Source organism: Ochlerotatus camptorhynchus, unplaced genomic scaffold (genome assembly GCF_037179485.1).
Source record: "Ochlerotatus camptorhynchus isolate MF236.1 unplaced genomic scaffold, CSIRO-AGI_Acam_v1.1 ptg000518l, whole genome shotgun sequence".
NCBI lineage: Eukaryota > Metazoa > Arthropoda > Insecta > Diptera > Culicidae > Ochlerotatus > Ochlerotatus camptorhynchus.
This window is the reverse complement of record NW_027041002.1, coordinates 1-14,489: the sequence shown is the minus strand read 5'-3', so window position 1 is coordinate 14,489 and position 14,489 is coordinate 1. Positions and strand designations below refer to the sequence as shown.

Here is a 14,489-nt window from a genome sequence, read left to right as displayed (position 1 = left end):
TGTACTGGAACTGTGTCAATCGTTGGCCATTTGATAGGGATGTGCAGGTGGTTCAAAATGCTGCAGGTCCGAAAAAATATGTACATAGACTCACCAGAGTTGACCAGGTTTCTATCCTTTATTTTTTGCATTTTACTTGTGGTTCTACTAACGCAAACAAAACAGGAATAGTTCTTGATGATCTGGGAATAATAATACGGGTTTTAATCAGGGTAAATCTTAACAACGGTATTAGCGCAGAATATTAGTTAAAACACAATTCTTGCCGTTACTACCGAATGTACAAATAATAGGATGACTAACTATACAATTACTCCCGGATCATTCCTGTAAATCCATATTAATTGTTGGAATTCGTATGATCGATGTTGGGATATAGACATACGTTTTCAGTTCGTAGCAGTATCTATATATACTTTAAAAAGAAAGCTTTTTGGAGAGAAAAATAAATTACTTGCAATTAAACAACCATAAACTGCAGCTGAAAGTCTCTTTGATAAAGAAATCTAAATCTAAATTTTAAACAAAACTGTTCATGATAGCTGACGTTATTTTGTTTATAAATACGACAGATTGAAAAATTAAGGCTACTTCGTTATTTTTTGAGTATCTACGAGTAACTCACAGTTACTCAATGTTAATATATTAACTCAGAGTACAGCTGACTTGCCCCTAGGGTTAAATAGTCGAATGAATTTCTGGGTTGGTGAATGAAAGAAACAATAATTATTAGTTAATCAATAAAAAAAATATTTTTTATGATTTATTCTGAAAACAAAGTACAGTAGATTCGGTAAAACATATACTGAACGCTATGGTAAACTATACCGATCGTTAAGTAAAATTTACAGTACGCAAGTCAGTAAATTTTGACAGCCCACAAGCGAAGAAAATGGACCGAACGGATTGTTAAATGAAAAATTACCGAATGGATTACACTGATAAATTAAACTATTCCCATTTTGCTTGAAATTTAATCAATCTGGCATTGAACTCAGTTTAATCATATCGAATGATTAAAAATTAATACTCTCTTTCTAAAAAATAAGCATCTGACTTTAATCCCAGTTTAATCATGCTTGATTAGATTGAAGATTATCTTTTTTGAATAAATTTTAATCATTTTTTATACTACATATTTTAATAATTTTTGATTGAATTTTAATCTTTTTTGATTATATATCAGTATTGAAAAAGAATAAAATTTAATACTGGAAAGATTATTTCAAAATTAATCATGCATGACTACTGCCGAAGTAATCATGGCTCGGACTCAATAAGGTGAAGCGGGAATCTGCATACTTTTCAAGCTTTTTTGATTTAATTTATCTTTGAGTGTAGTGTGTGCTCTTTTGTGTGATTATCGGTATTTTTTACCGACTTTTTGGCATATTTGTCTTAGCGTGTACGGCAGTGAAGCACCGGTGTAACTACACCGCAAAAACGAAAACGACATCAGAGGGAGTATTTCTAGCTGAAACCATTGTATCCCAGGTTAATAACATGTATAGATTTCTAAAATATTGTAATTCATGAGGTTTTAAAAGTGAAGTTTAACAAACATTAAAACTAGTTCCCAGCTAGTACGAGTCAATTACGATGGATGCAAGGAAAAATAAAAGATCATCTAATAATAAGGTAGGTAGAGAAAATGGCTCTAATGTTGGTCTATGGATAAAAAGAATGGACCCATCGAAAAAAATCTCCAGTTTTTTTTTTCTCAGAACAATGCATCATTTGGAAAACACAAATTGATATTTTTAGTAGCTGGTAAAAAAATTTGCAAAACAATGCTTTCCTTCGAAATTTATACATGGGCACTTATAGCGTATTCGTTTTTTATCATTCTATTATTATTATTTTAACCAGTTCCAACCTAGTGCGAACCTTAATCAACGTTTGTCAGGAAACAATCAGACTCAATCTTGATACCCGATCCAGGTTGGATCTGAATAATAAACTAATGCGCTATTAGGTTGTATGACTAAAAGCGTTTACTTTACTTTTCCCGTAAGAAAAGCGCGGTAAAGTAAAGTCAACTTTTTTTTTATTCATATAGGGTGACTATAGGGACATTAACTCTAATATCACTGAAAAGAGCTTGACAAAGGATTGATAATTTGATTTGGTTAGTTGCAGAAGGCTTCAAAACATGATTCAAGAGGTGGTAAACCTGTCTCGGATAGTAGCGGCTCCCAACCACGAATTTTGTTAAAACCGAAAGAGCATACAGACGTCCAAAAAAAAGGAGAACCAACTATCACGATCGCTACCAAAGTTTCCCAGGCAAGATCGGATCAACAACAAACCGTCAAGGAAGGCATCAAGCAACGCACGCCACACGAGACTCCTCAATCACTCACAATAGTGAATCGTATGGTTAAATCGGTTAATCTTGTTAGCAGCAACAACACCTTGAACGTACATGCGTTCGACTATCTACAGGAAAACAATTCAGACTTTTTTGTAATCGGGGCCATCGGAATGCAGGGTTCTGGTAAATCTACTGTCTTGAATCTTCTTGCTGCCGATCCCACTGAAGAGACCTTTAAACAAGCTGCTTTCCACGTTGGCGGGGGCGTTTTTCCAGTAACGAGCGTTTTTACGCAATGCGAGACCGGTGAATTTGAAGATGGTAAAATAAAAACTGTATTTCTGAAAATTGTATAATTCAGTAATTTTGTTAAATTTGACTCGCAGAAATTCGCATACATATTACAAAGGACCGCCTCATTCTTCTGGATAGTGCTCCTGTGCTGTCGAATCGTGGTAAGAAAGATTTTGTTTTGAGCGAGCTGGATGATATTCGTCGGATAATTTTCCTGCTGAGTGTTTGCCACGTTTTGGTAGTAATACAAGAGGATTATTTCAACATCAATTTCGTTAGGCTTTTACGCTGTGCTGAAATGATGATTCAACGGGATCAGAAAGACATGCAATTCTTAAATCCTAGAATACTCTTCGTGAAAAATAATTGCGCGCGAAAAAATTTCGCGTTACATGAGAAGAAATTTTACGAGACAATGTGCAGGCAACTGTTAGGAGAAACAAAACTTAAAATCAATTCTAACCAAGATGATAAAGAGCAGATTAATATATTGTATTTTCCAAAACTATCTTACGGTAAGATCGTTACTACTGACTTGCGTATTTCAATCACATTTTCAATCGTATCTTTTGGCAGGCAACTTTCTTTTCACTGATGATGAAAGCAGCTTTTCGTGCATACAAAAACTTCGAGAACGTGTGTTTATGACCCCCACGGATGATACTGAAGAAGGTCGAGATATTCTAACGGAAAAGTCATGGTCTCAAATAATTCACCATGTTCTAGAGGGGCATAATAATAATTACTTTCTGCGGAAATATGAGAACTTGAAAGAAAAGTATAACTTGCATAATCATGTTAATGTTGTGGAGAATGCGGCTAAAGAAAAAAGCTATCTTAATTTCGTCGATACCTGAGACCGATGATGAGTTATTGTTTTTCTTATTATTTTAATGTTCTGACAAAACAAAAAATGCTTTCTGCAGAAAAAAAAAAACTTGAGCTTTTAAGGTTACTGAAATGTTTTATAATACTCCCCCTTATTCTGCGAGTCACGTGACTCTCTGTCACCGGTGAGGTGACAATTGTCACCTCGTGTGAGGTGACTCTCCATGTAAATCAAATGGAGAGTCACCTCACACGAGGTGACTATTGTCACCTCACCGGTGAGAGAGAGTCACGAGACACAAGATGACACTAACTACTAAATCCTCAGATCGATCCGTTTTAAAAACACATAAATTAAATTAAAATATTCGAGATCTCGGCTCGCCAAGATGTCTCTAACGGGCCGCATAGGTTGTTTTCCTCGGGCCCTGAGGGATGCTTATAACTCGGATCTAGCAACACAATGTAAAGTGCATGACCAAAGCACGTGGCCGATATCGTGATAGCCACTACCACAAGCGCACAAATTGCTGCCTGCGAGCCCGATTCGGAAGAAATGCGAGTCTAACGAGTAGTGATTGGACATGACTAGAGCTGGTAAATATCACGGCTATCATGTGACGAAGAGAAAACAGGTCCTCTCACTATCACGAGACGAAACTACCTATCATTAGCTTTCTTGTCATTTTTCAATGATCAAGCACTCATGAGAATAATTCTTATTTGGTTTTGACATCAACATATCTAACTGATTTAGATAAAATTAAGCAAACAACCGTATCTAATCGATAGAGTGAATACATTATTAAGATTTCTTTGGTACAGGTAACTTTCATAGCATTAAATGAGCTAGTAATTACGATGATCACAACACTTTCACGTTCTGTCATGACAAAAAATTCGATGAGATTTTGAAGAAAAGCTCTATCATCGTTTTCTCATCCAATGATAGTGACAGAAGTATCTCTGTAAATATCGCGTGAGATCTTTCATTGAAAATGACATTTGCCAGCCCTGGACATGAGTCTTGATATGACACGTATAAAGTCACGGCTCATGTCCAATCCTTTGAACCATGGCTTGTTCGACACCTGTGAGAGAATAGAATGTAACCATCTTCCCAGATCACTCTCATTCCATTTTTGTTGCCAGTTGGTGAGGACGTGCTGACGGGTAATTGAGAAAAATTCCGCAAAGGCGATTTGTCGATCAAAAATATCGCCTTCCGCTATGGATGCTATGGGCGCTATGCCCACCTTAGCTAGCGAGTCCGCTTTCTCATTACCCGGAATTGAGCAATGAGATGGGACCCAAACTAAGGTGATAGTATAGGAGCAGTTAGATAAAGTACTCAATTTTGCTCGGATTTCGGTCAGGAAATACGAGGAGTGCTTCATCGGCCTCATTGATCGAATAGCCTCCAACGAGCTAAGGCTATCTGTAAAAATAAAATAGTGATCAGATAGTAGTGAGGCAATTTGCTCTACTGCGTAGAATATGGCTGCTAGTTCCGCAACGTATACGGAACAGGGTTTTTGCAGTTGATATGAGGCGCTATGAAATTCGTTGAATACTCCAAATCCAGTGGAAGCGTTTATAGTTGACCCATCTGTGAAAAAACTCTTATTGTTACTAACATGGTGGTACTTGTTTGCAAAAATTAAGGGAACAACCATCGACCGATGGTGATCTGGTATTCCACGGATTTCTTGCAACATGGTCAGATCAAAATTTACAGAGGAACTATAAAAGTCTTGGAGGCAAACACGAGAGGAATTGAATGAAGAAGGGTCAATCTCCAGCGTCATGTACTCGTAAAAGAGACTCATGAATTTTGTTTGAAGATTTCTGTCGAGCAGCTTCTCAAAGTTTTCTACTACCAATGGGTTCATTACTTCACAACGGATAAGAAACCGGAAGGACAGTTCCGCGAAACGATCTGTCAGTGGGAGAACACCCGCGAGTACTTCGAGGCTCATCGTATGTGTCGAGTGCATACAGCCAAGCGCGATTCGGAGGCAACGGTATTGAACCCGTTGCAGCTTCAGGATGTGTGTTTTTACTGCGGATTGAAAGCAGAAGCTACCGTACTCTAGAACCGACAAGATGGTTGTTCGGTACAACCTGATCAGATCTTCCGGGTGTGCTCCCCACCAAGTTCCAGTAATTGTACGAAGAAAATTGATTTGTTGACATTTTCGTTTCACATACGCAATATGTTTTCCCCACGTGCTTTTGGAATCGAACCAGACACCTTAATACTTGAAAGATATATTTTGAATGATTGTTCTACCCTTTAGTTGAAGCTGTAACTGTGCAGGATGATGCTTCCTAGAAAAAAACAAAAAACTCAGTTTTCTCCGGAGAGAATTCGATACCCAGCTTCATAGCCCAAGTAGACAAATTGTCTAAGGTATCTTGCAATGGTCCTTGCAGGTCCGGTGCACTTGGCCCTATAGTGGACACAACCCCGTCATCTGCAAGCTGCCTTAGCGAGCAATTTTCATCAAGACAACCATCAATATCTTTTACATAAAAATTATAAAGAAGGGGGCTTAAACATGAACCCTGGGGGAGACCCATGTAACTAATTCTTGAACAAGTTGCTCAAATAGTTGTTCATAATTGGTGAAAGCCCACTATCGTGGAGTTTATCCGAAAAGACATCGATACAAACAGAATCAAAAGCCCCCTTAATATCCAAGAAAACTGAACCCATTTGCTGTTTTTGCGCATAGGCCAAGACAGTCGCTCGTTCCTTTGCCTCTCCGAAATCCAAATTGCGTATCTGAAAGTAAACCATTCGACTCGACCCATTTGTCTAGACGAAAAAGAATCATTTTCTCCAACAATTTCCGTATACAGGACAGCATCGCGATGGGACGGTACGAGTTATAATCCGACGCGGGTTTACCAGGTTTTCGAATGGCGATAACTCTCACTTGCCTCCAGTCATCCGGAACAATGTTGTGCTCCAGAAATTGATTGAATAAGTTCAACAAGCGTGTCTTCGCGACATCTGGGAGATTTTTAAGCAAGTTGAACTTGATTCTATCCATTCCTGGAGCTGAATTGTTACATGAAATGAGAGCAAGTGAGAATTCTACCATCGAAAACGGGGAATCTATTTCGTTATTACCCGACGGACGATCACGAACGTTGGTTTGAACCGACACCGAATCCGGGAAAACTTTCCGCGCGAAGCTGAATATCCAACTGTCCGAGTACTCCTTGTCTTCGTTAATCGGTGATGACGCGTTTCGCATTCTCCTGCCGACATTCCAGAGTGTTCCCATGGAAGTCTCTCGCGACAAACCATCGACGAACCGACGCCAGTAACCGCGTTTTTTTGCTTTAATTAAATCCTTAAAAGTTTTCTCGAGGTCGGTGTACCGCTCGAAATCCCCGACCTTGCCGTGTTTGCGGAAGCGTTTAAACGCGGCGGACTTCTCGCTGTTCGCGTCGGTGCAATCCTTATCCCACCACGGGGTGGGAGGTCGCTTGCGGACGGAAACACCCGGAACACGTTTCGTCTGTGCTCGCAGCGCAGAATCGATGATAAGACGCGCGAGAAAGGAGTATTCGTCCAGCGGAGGAAGTACGTCAACCGATTGACTGGCATCAAGAAGCGCGGTCGTGAATTTTCGCCAGTCAATGTTTTTCGTAAGATCGTACGCGATGTCGACCGAACGAGTAGAAGATGAACCATTGGTAATAGAAATTTTGATTGGCAAATGGTCACTACCGTAGGGATCTTGAATTACTTTCCACGAGCAATCCAACGATAGTGAACAAAGTGAGAGGTCTAATCTGCTTATTTTTGCTGGAGGTTTGGCTACTCGTGTTGCTTCCCCGGTGTTCAGAATTGTCATTTTGAAGAAGTCGCACATGTCGTATATCAAGGTTGAGCGGTTGTCGTCGTACAGTTCCCCCCAGCATGTACCGTGAGAGTTAAAATCTCCCAAGATCAACCGTGGCTCCGGCATAGCCGTGCAGATATCCGAGAAACTTTGACGAGAAATCGCAGTTCTCGGTGGAAGATATACTGAGGCAATACTGAGGCATTTACCTCGAATGTTAACCTGACATGCAACAACTTCAATGCCTGTCACCGAAGGCAGATCGATTCTGTAGAAGGAATGGAGCTTGTTGATCCCAGAAGCACCCCTCCATACGAATCTGCGCGGTCAAGGCGAATAATGTTGAAATCGTGAAAAGCAAGATCGTTGTCTGAAGAGAGCCATGTTTCACAAAGGGCAAATGCATCAGAAAGTGAGTTGTTAACTAAAAATTTAAATGTGTCAAGTTTTGGCATAAGACTTCTACAGTTACACTGAAGAACAGAGATCATATCCCCGACCTCATTCGGAGAATTATCCATCAAAGGATATGATCGATGCAAGGAAGGACCACCTAGAAGCTAGTTGCTTCAAAAGATTTTTCACCATTGGCAGCACTAAATTAATAATGCTCCTCGTTGAGTCAGAGATATTGAATATACTGAAGAAGCTATCCACAGTACCAGAAAACGTGAACATGGGGGCATGTTCTTGCTGATTATTCAGCTGCTTTTCTGGCCGAAAAACTGGGACATCTGGGGTTTTAGATGATCCTGGAAGTGACGGAAAGTTCTTGTCATAATTACAAGGTTTAAAACCCGGTGGAATGGGTTTCGGTGCATTTCCGTTACCTCTTGATTTTTCCAAGGTGGAAGGGTGGTCCGTACGAGTGGCCTTACGAGGCTTTTCGGTGGTGTGTTGTTTTGCTCGTTTTCTCGTATTGCCTTTAAAGACAAACGGACTACCCTCACCGCCCTCTGAGTCAGAGTCTAGATCATCAACTGGCAAAATGGAAAACGTGTTACTGATTATATACTATTAAAAGAGTTTTGGATCACCCTAAGTATAGCAAATAATAATAATAATAAAAAAACAAGAAAAAAAATCAAGCGAAAAAAAAATATTGGATTTTTTGGATCACCCTAATTAAACACCAGTATAATATTGGACCAGGGAAACAAGGGAGATGCTATAGAGATTGCTAAAGTGTGATGGTGTCAGTGATTTGTTTTCATCTGGAAAAATTTTCACTATGAAGTTTTTTTTTCCCGATGAAAACATTTGCGTATACGTATACGTAACGTAGTGTGCATACGATAAACGTCAGCAAGCTCTATACTGGCGAGAACAAAACAAACGACACGATTTATACCTATTGCACTGTGGCAGCAGCAGACTGGAAAGATATATTGCGCGTTTCACACCAAATTGGACTAATAAGCGCGTTTTCACCACATCTATGACACAAACGTCATTCCCATATACTTTGCGTGAAGCCGAAAAATCCTGGTTCTCTGGTTCGATCGAACCAGAGAACCAGGATTTTTCGGCTTCACGCAAAGTATATGGGAATGACGTTTGTGTCATAGATGTGGTTTTCACTTATTAAAAAGTGTGATAAAACTGCAAGTTTACGTCTAACCGTCTTGGTGTCTTCGGTGCACTTATTTCTTATGATGCAAGCAATAAGTGCTCCGAAAACATCAAAACGATTTGACGGAAACGTGCACTTTTATCACACTTTTTGCATTTTTGGGACAGTCCAGTTTCAGATGCAATCAGCAATAATTGTTTGATCCAACTGCTGCAGAGTCAATAACCTCGATGCTGGTGTGCCTCGGTCGACTCGGTAGGCAATATGACGCTCTTTCGTTGTTGCTATCGATGGGGTGATGTACCGATAGTGGTGATGATTTTGCTGATGATGTTGCGATGATGCTGGGTTAAAGCTGGACAGTAATGAAAGCACTCGGCATATCATTAACGGCTTCCTCACTCGCGCACTAGTTGTCTTAACACTATGCCAACTAACTTTGACGAGAAAAGGTGGGGAAAAACTCGAAACTCAAATGATAGTGTCGTACAACGAGACCGATGCGACTTGACCGGCTCAGTGTGCGAGACGGAATGAGAGAGCTGTTCTTACTTCATGCTAATTGAACGAGCTCAATCAGACACCGAAAGCATCACACCCTAACAGTTCTTGATCGAATCCCAAATCAGCTACAATAAAAAAAGACGCAACTGTGAAAGCTCCCACTGCCTGATGTTTATTTTTCGATTTATTTTTAGAAATCGATTACATATATGTGTCAAAAGAAGAAGAAGTAAATTCCATGTGATTTTCACATAAACTTTACTTCGATTGATTTATGACGCATACATTATATTGTGGTGAAAAGTAAAGCTTATGCCTATCGAGGGGAACGACTCTATCTACGATGCCGTAAATATTGTGTTTTGTTGTGGCTAGCTGCGCGTACGCTGAGTAGATAGCAAGAAGATTTATCACGATTTTGAAGATTTCCTGCAAAAAATGATGCGCGATGCAAGTAGATGCGAGAAATGAAAGAAGATTTTTCGAAGATTTATTCGCTAGTGTGAGATTTTTTGAGCATCTAGAATCGAGATTTAGATGTGTCGCCCCCCTCGATGCCTATGAGTTTCAAATCTATTTCAGTTAATTATTATAATTTGACCGATTTTCATTTATCATATGACGAGCATATAAAAGTTACCAAATTATCAGCATTGTAAATGTATCAGATATTCATATAGAATTTACCTGACACATTTTAAAACATATCATTTTCATTGGATTATCTTATAGCCGAAATTTATTAGACTTCTATCACAAACGAAGTGACAGACGGCGCGGCTCGAAAACTTTGGTGACTTACCTGCTATTTCAATTTTTCAGTGGCAACACCACTACTACTGGATTGTACCACATGGCAACACTACTACTGGATTGTACTAGCATTTTCACCAAATGTATTAGAATGTTTTGTTTCTATCTCTTTCACTCTACTCAAAACTGAAATGCATAAAAAAATGACAAAATGACACACTCTTTGCACACTGTCAAAGAATCAATATACACAAAATCAACTTTGTTCAAATCAAAACAAAAAAACTAACCCATCTGGTGGATGATGGCACAAGCTTCCAAGAAAATTCTATTACAGTGAACCACATTATTTTAATGGATTTCTTCGCCAGTTAGTCGTCTGTCACTTCGTTTGTGCTTCCACATAACAGGAATATGTCATATTGGTTCAGTGTACGAATCTAAACACTTCGTGCTCTAAAATGTTGATGAATCAGGTTGCTGAAACGATTCAGATAGTAAGGAAGGAATATCGAAAGATCATCGAGAAATGGAGAGCATACAGAAAAAAAAGTTGTTGAGTATTACATCCAAACAGCTGCACAGAGGTCATTCCGCCGGTTGTGTAATATTACCACAAACGACGTGACAGACGGAGTGGCTCGAAAACTTTGGTGACGCACCTGCTATTGCAATTTTTCAGTGTACCACATGGCAACACCACTACTACTGGATTGAACCACATGGCAACACTACACTCAAAAAATAAATCACATTTCCAATGGAAAATATCCATTAGCATTCCACATAACTTTCATGTGATCTCATAATTGGGAATCGCACTACAAAATCACATGAACCTTTAGTGTCCAACGAAATTTATGTGATTTATCACATAGAATTAATGTGATCATATGAATGTTATGTGAATTTCAGATACGAATCATTAATTTAGTTATTGGAAAAATATCATGTGCGTTCCCAATGGAAACTATATGAAAACTTTTTTCGGTGTACTAATGGATTGTACCACATGGCAACACTAATGGTGGTAAGCTCCAACCGGTATTATCCTCGGATTAAATCCCGATCAAGAATGTCCGGCTGGTTTGCTGTCGACATCAGAGTTAATCAACATAACTTTGAGCAAACATTTTTCAGATCATACAAACAGGGACGGTATTAAAAGTTAATCCGAGTTTGAGCTTACCGTCATAAATGAACTAGAATGTTTTGGTTATATCTCTTTCACTCTACTCTAAACTGAAATGCATAAAAAAATGACAAAATGATACGCTCTTTACACACTGTCAAAGATCATATTGCACACAAAATCAACTATGTTCAAATCAAAGCAAAAATACTAGCCCATCTGGTGGTTGATGGCACAAGCTTCTAAGAAAATTCTATTACAGCGAACCACATTATTTTAATTGATTTCTTCGCCAGTTAGTCGTCTGTCACTTCGTTTGTGCTACTAGTCTTAGAGTTACCTCTATGCTTGAACTGCGAAATGAACGTCCAGAAATCTGACCGATATCGGACTTGCTCTATTCGTTGCCAATTCAATTGAACGCCTACGACCAGATCGGTTTGAGTTGAATTCAGCTCACCTATCTCATCTAAATCCCGCTTAATGCAGACCTTTTCCATGCAGTCAATAATCATACAATAATAATTAAAAAATCCACCACTTGAAGATGTCAGGAAGGAACTCTCAGGTGGAAGCTTTCATGGGCGATTCTCTCCAGTCGAATGCATTATTTTATCAACGATGCTCAACCACCAATGAGACGTGACATAGGGAGATCGAGTACAGGTAAGTTGGCCTGCATTTCTCACAAGTTCCGGATCGAATCTCAATCCATAACCAGTAAAAAAGACTCACCCGTAACCCCCGTAACATACCCTTCCCGGGGCGATGTTTTATTTTTTCGATTTCTTTTTAAAGTCGATAAAGTAGATCTGTCAAGCCAACACATACACTCTAAAGTACATTGTTATTTTTGTATCAATAAATTCTCCAACCAACAGTAAAATAACAATTATATCATATCAGGCATAACATTTGATAACGGCACAAAAGCATTTGTAAACAAACTTTCTATAAGGCCCTTTACACGCGAACCAAAGTACGCCCACGCAAACCAATACCACTTTCGGAAAGGTGATAGTTGCTCCTATCCGATGATGTTGTTGGTTTGCGTGGGTTTACTTTGGTTCGCGTGTAAAGGGCCTTAGAAAGTTTGTTTACAAATGCTTTTGTGCCGTTATCAAATGTTATGCCTGATATAATGTTATTGAAAATAAATTATATGGGGATATCACGAAAATTTCATTGTGAAGATACTTAACAACGCCCCTTTTTTACTGTAAATTTTCCCTTTACCATGAAATTTAATGTTTAGTACAACATAAATCAAGGCAAATTTATTGTAGACGTAACTAAAGAGACTGGAATATACAAAGAGACGACATCTGATCCCTGTGAAAATAAATCATCTAGCAACCATGTTACGAGATACGCGCAACACTGTCATTATACAAACTTCGCTTGACTTTTGTTTTGGTCGCGGTTGCTCCGTTTGTTATTATTGCAAAAATATCTTGTGTTGTTTTATAATTGCGTTTAAAGTTTAAAAAATCAACAAATATTAAAGATGAAGTGCATGGCACCGTATTGCAGCAATAGAACAACGCCGGGATTCAAAAACATAGCCTTCTTCCGGTTCCCGGCCGACCCTAAACTTAGAGCAAAATGGCTGATATTCTGTGGCCTTTCGGTTGATTTCTGCCTCACGGATAGCAGTCGCCTGTGTAGCGTAAGTTGATAAATACATTAAATGCTAAATTTAACAGATTGTGATTGTCTGATTGCGGTAAATTGCAGTTCCATTTCGGTCCAGAGGATATTTATTTTGCCTCAGTGAAAGGAAAAATTCTGAAATGCAGAGGTGCATTGCCAATATACAGTTTCGTCGCGCAGATTGCCGATTTTCCTGCTTTGCCATCCAAAATAAAGACGCATGAAACATTCGGCGGTGAAGATATCACTATGCTAACAACTTCTGTGGAGAGGTCAGATGCTTCTATCGAATCTTTGGAATTTCTTGCTGGTCCCGCCATACCTCTCGACGAAGAACATCATTCCAATTCCATCGAGCATGAACGGATTTGCGCAAGAACTAAAAAAATGTATGAAGCGTAAGTATATATCTAGACTCGCTCACTCAAATCAGCGTCACCATCGGGTAGGGGAAGACTTCCACTTCACGTTGGTTATGTTGGTTTGCGTGGGCGTGCCTTGAGTTTCGAGAAATCATCGAGAGAAGTCATTGTTTACAAAAGCTGTTACGCCCTAATTCCAGCTCTATCAAGATATAATCGTCTATTTCCTGTTTGTGTATGGTAGCCATAATTATTTATTTTAGGCAAATAAGCGAGCTTGAACTCAAATGCAGATTTTTGAAGCATATTGTAAAATCCCAAGAGAAGCAAAACAACCAACATGAGCTAGCATTAAAGGCTTTAAACAAGACATTCAATACCGACCAGGTTGAAGTATTATCATAGAGGTAACTCTAAGACTAGAAGGTCCCGAAATAACGTGTTCAACTTTTTTAGCTCAGCTCTGGTACTCTCTTCGGCCCCAAGCTAATCGATTCACCCCTCGAAACATAGGAAAAACCAATAACCCCTCAATTCATCTGTCAAACTTTGATAGCGAATCAAAACAAACATTGCGTAGTACTAGAATTTTGACTAGAATGGGATACGTTAATCGTTTGCTTGGGACCAATAGGCTAGTCAAGTAGTGAGCCAATTTAAAATCGTTAGTTCCGTATTGATTGTTGGTATTATTGTACGATAAGCAGCGACCTAAGAAATGGAGCAATGCAACAATTACCGAAAGCCTGAAAACGAAATTCGCGTGTGGAAAAAAGGATATGAGAATGAGCGTCAAAAGTATCCTATTCCATCGGAGCGAACATTGCAAAGAAGGATGGAAGATATAGGCTCGAAAGTGGGATATTGTACGATGTGGTAGAGCTTCTGAAGTTGAAAGTCAACACGATGAATGATGCTGACTTGGACTGTGGCATCGTGTTCGACGAAATGTCTATCGAGGATGCCCGATCCTATTGTATTTCATCTGGAAAGTTCTATGGGAACGTGACAACAGAAGATCAAAGCGTTTTGGCCAACCATGCTCTAGTATTTATGCTAGTAGGAATCAGGAGTAGGTGGAAACAGGTAGTAGCATCAACAATCAATACGAAACTAACGATTTTAAATTGGCTCACTACTTGACTAGCCTATTGGTCCCAAGCAAACGATTAACGTACCCTATTCTAGTCGAAATTATAGTACTACGCAATGTTTG

At 39.1% G+C, this 14,489-nt stretch overlaps 1 protein-coding gene and 1 pseudogene across 2 annotated transcripts; both read left to right on the top strand.

Moving 5' to 3' along the window:
• Positions 1–1,461: 1,461 nt before the first annotated feature.
• On the top strand, positions 1,462–3,481 carry LOC135712927 (nonsense-mediated mRNA decay factor SMG9). 2 transcript variants are annotated; one of them, XM_065236026.1, is made up of 4 exons: positions 1,462–1,638; positions 2,140–2,635; positions 2,701–3,123; positions 3,185–3,481. In XM_065236026.1, exons 1-4 carry the CDS (start codon positions 1,600–1,602, stop codon positions 3,463–3,465), a joined length of 1,239 nt encoding a protein of 412 aa, XP_065092098.1. In that variant the 5' UTR covers positions 1,462–1,599; the 3' UTR covers positions 3,466–3,481. The 2 variants fall into 2 exon arrangements, with proteins under 2 accessions (XP_065092098.1, XP_065092097.1); XM_065236025.1 differs by having other exon boundaries at positions 1,463–1,638; positions 2,134–2,635.
• Positions 3,482–13,327: 9,846 nt separating this feature from the next.
• Positions 13,328–14,345, top strand: LOC135712923 (uncharacterized; annotated as a pseudogene).
• Positions 14,346–14,489: the final 144 nt, after the last annotated feature.

Bases quoted from the DNA above. Each gene is read 5' to 3' on its own strand.
- LOC135712927 (XM_065236025.1), top strand. From the start codon at position 1,600: ATGGATGCAAGGAAAAATAAAAGATCATCTAATAATAAG. The intron at 2,636-2,700 runs GTAAAATAAAAA...TTTGACTCGCAG, and splicing joins GACCGGTGAATTTGAAGATG to AAATTCGCATACATATTACA. The intron at 3,124-3,184 runs GTAAGATCGTTA...ATCTTTTGGCAG, and splicing joins TTTTCCAAAACTATCTTACG to GCAACTTTCTTTTCACTGAT.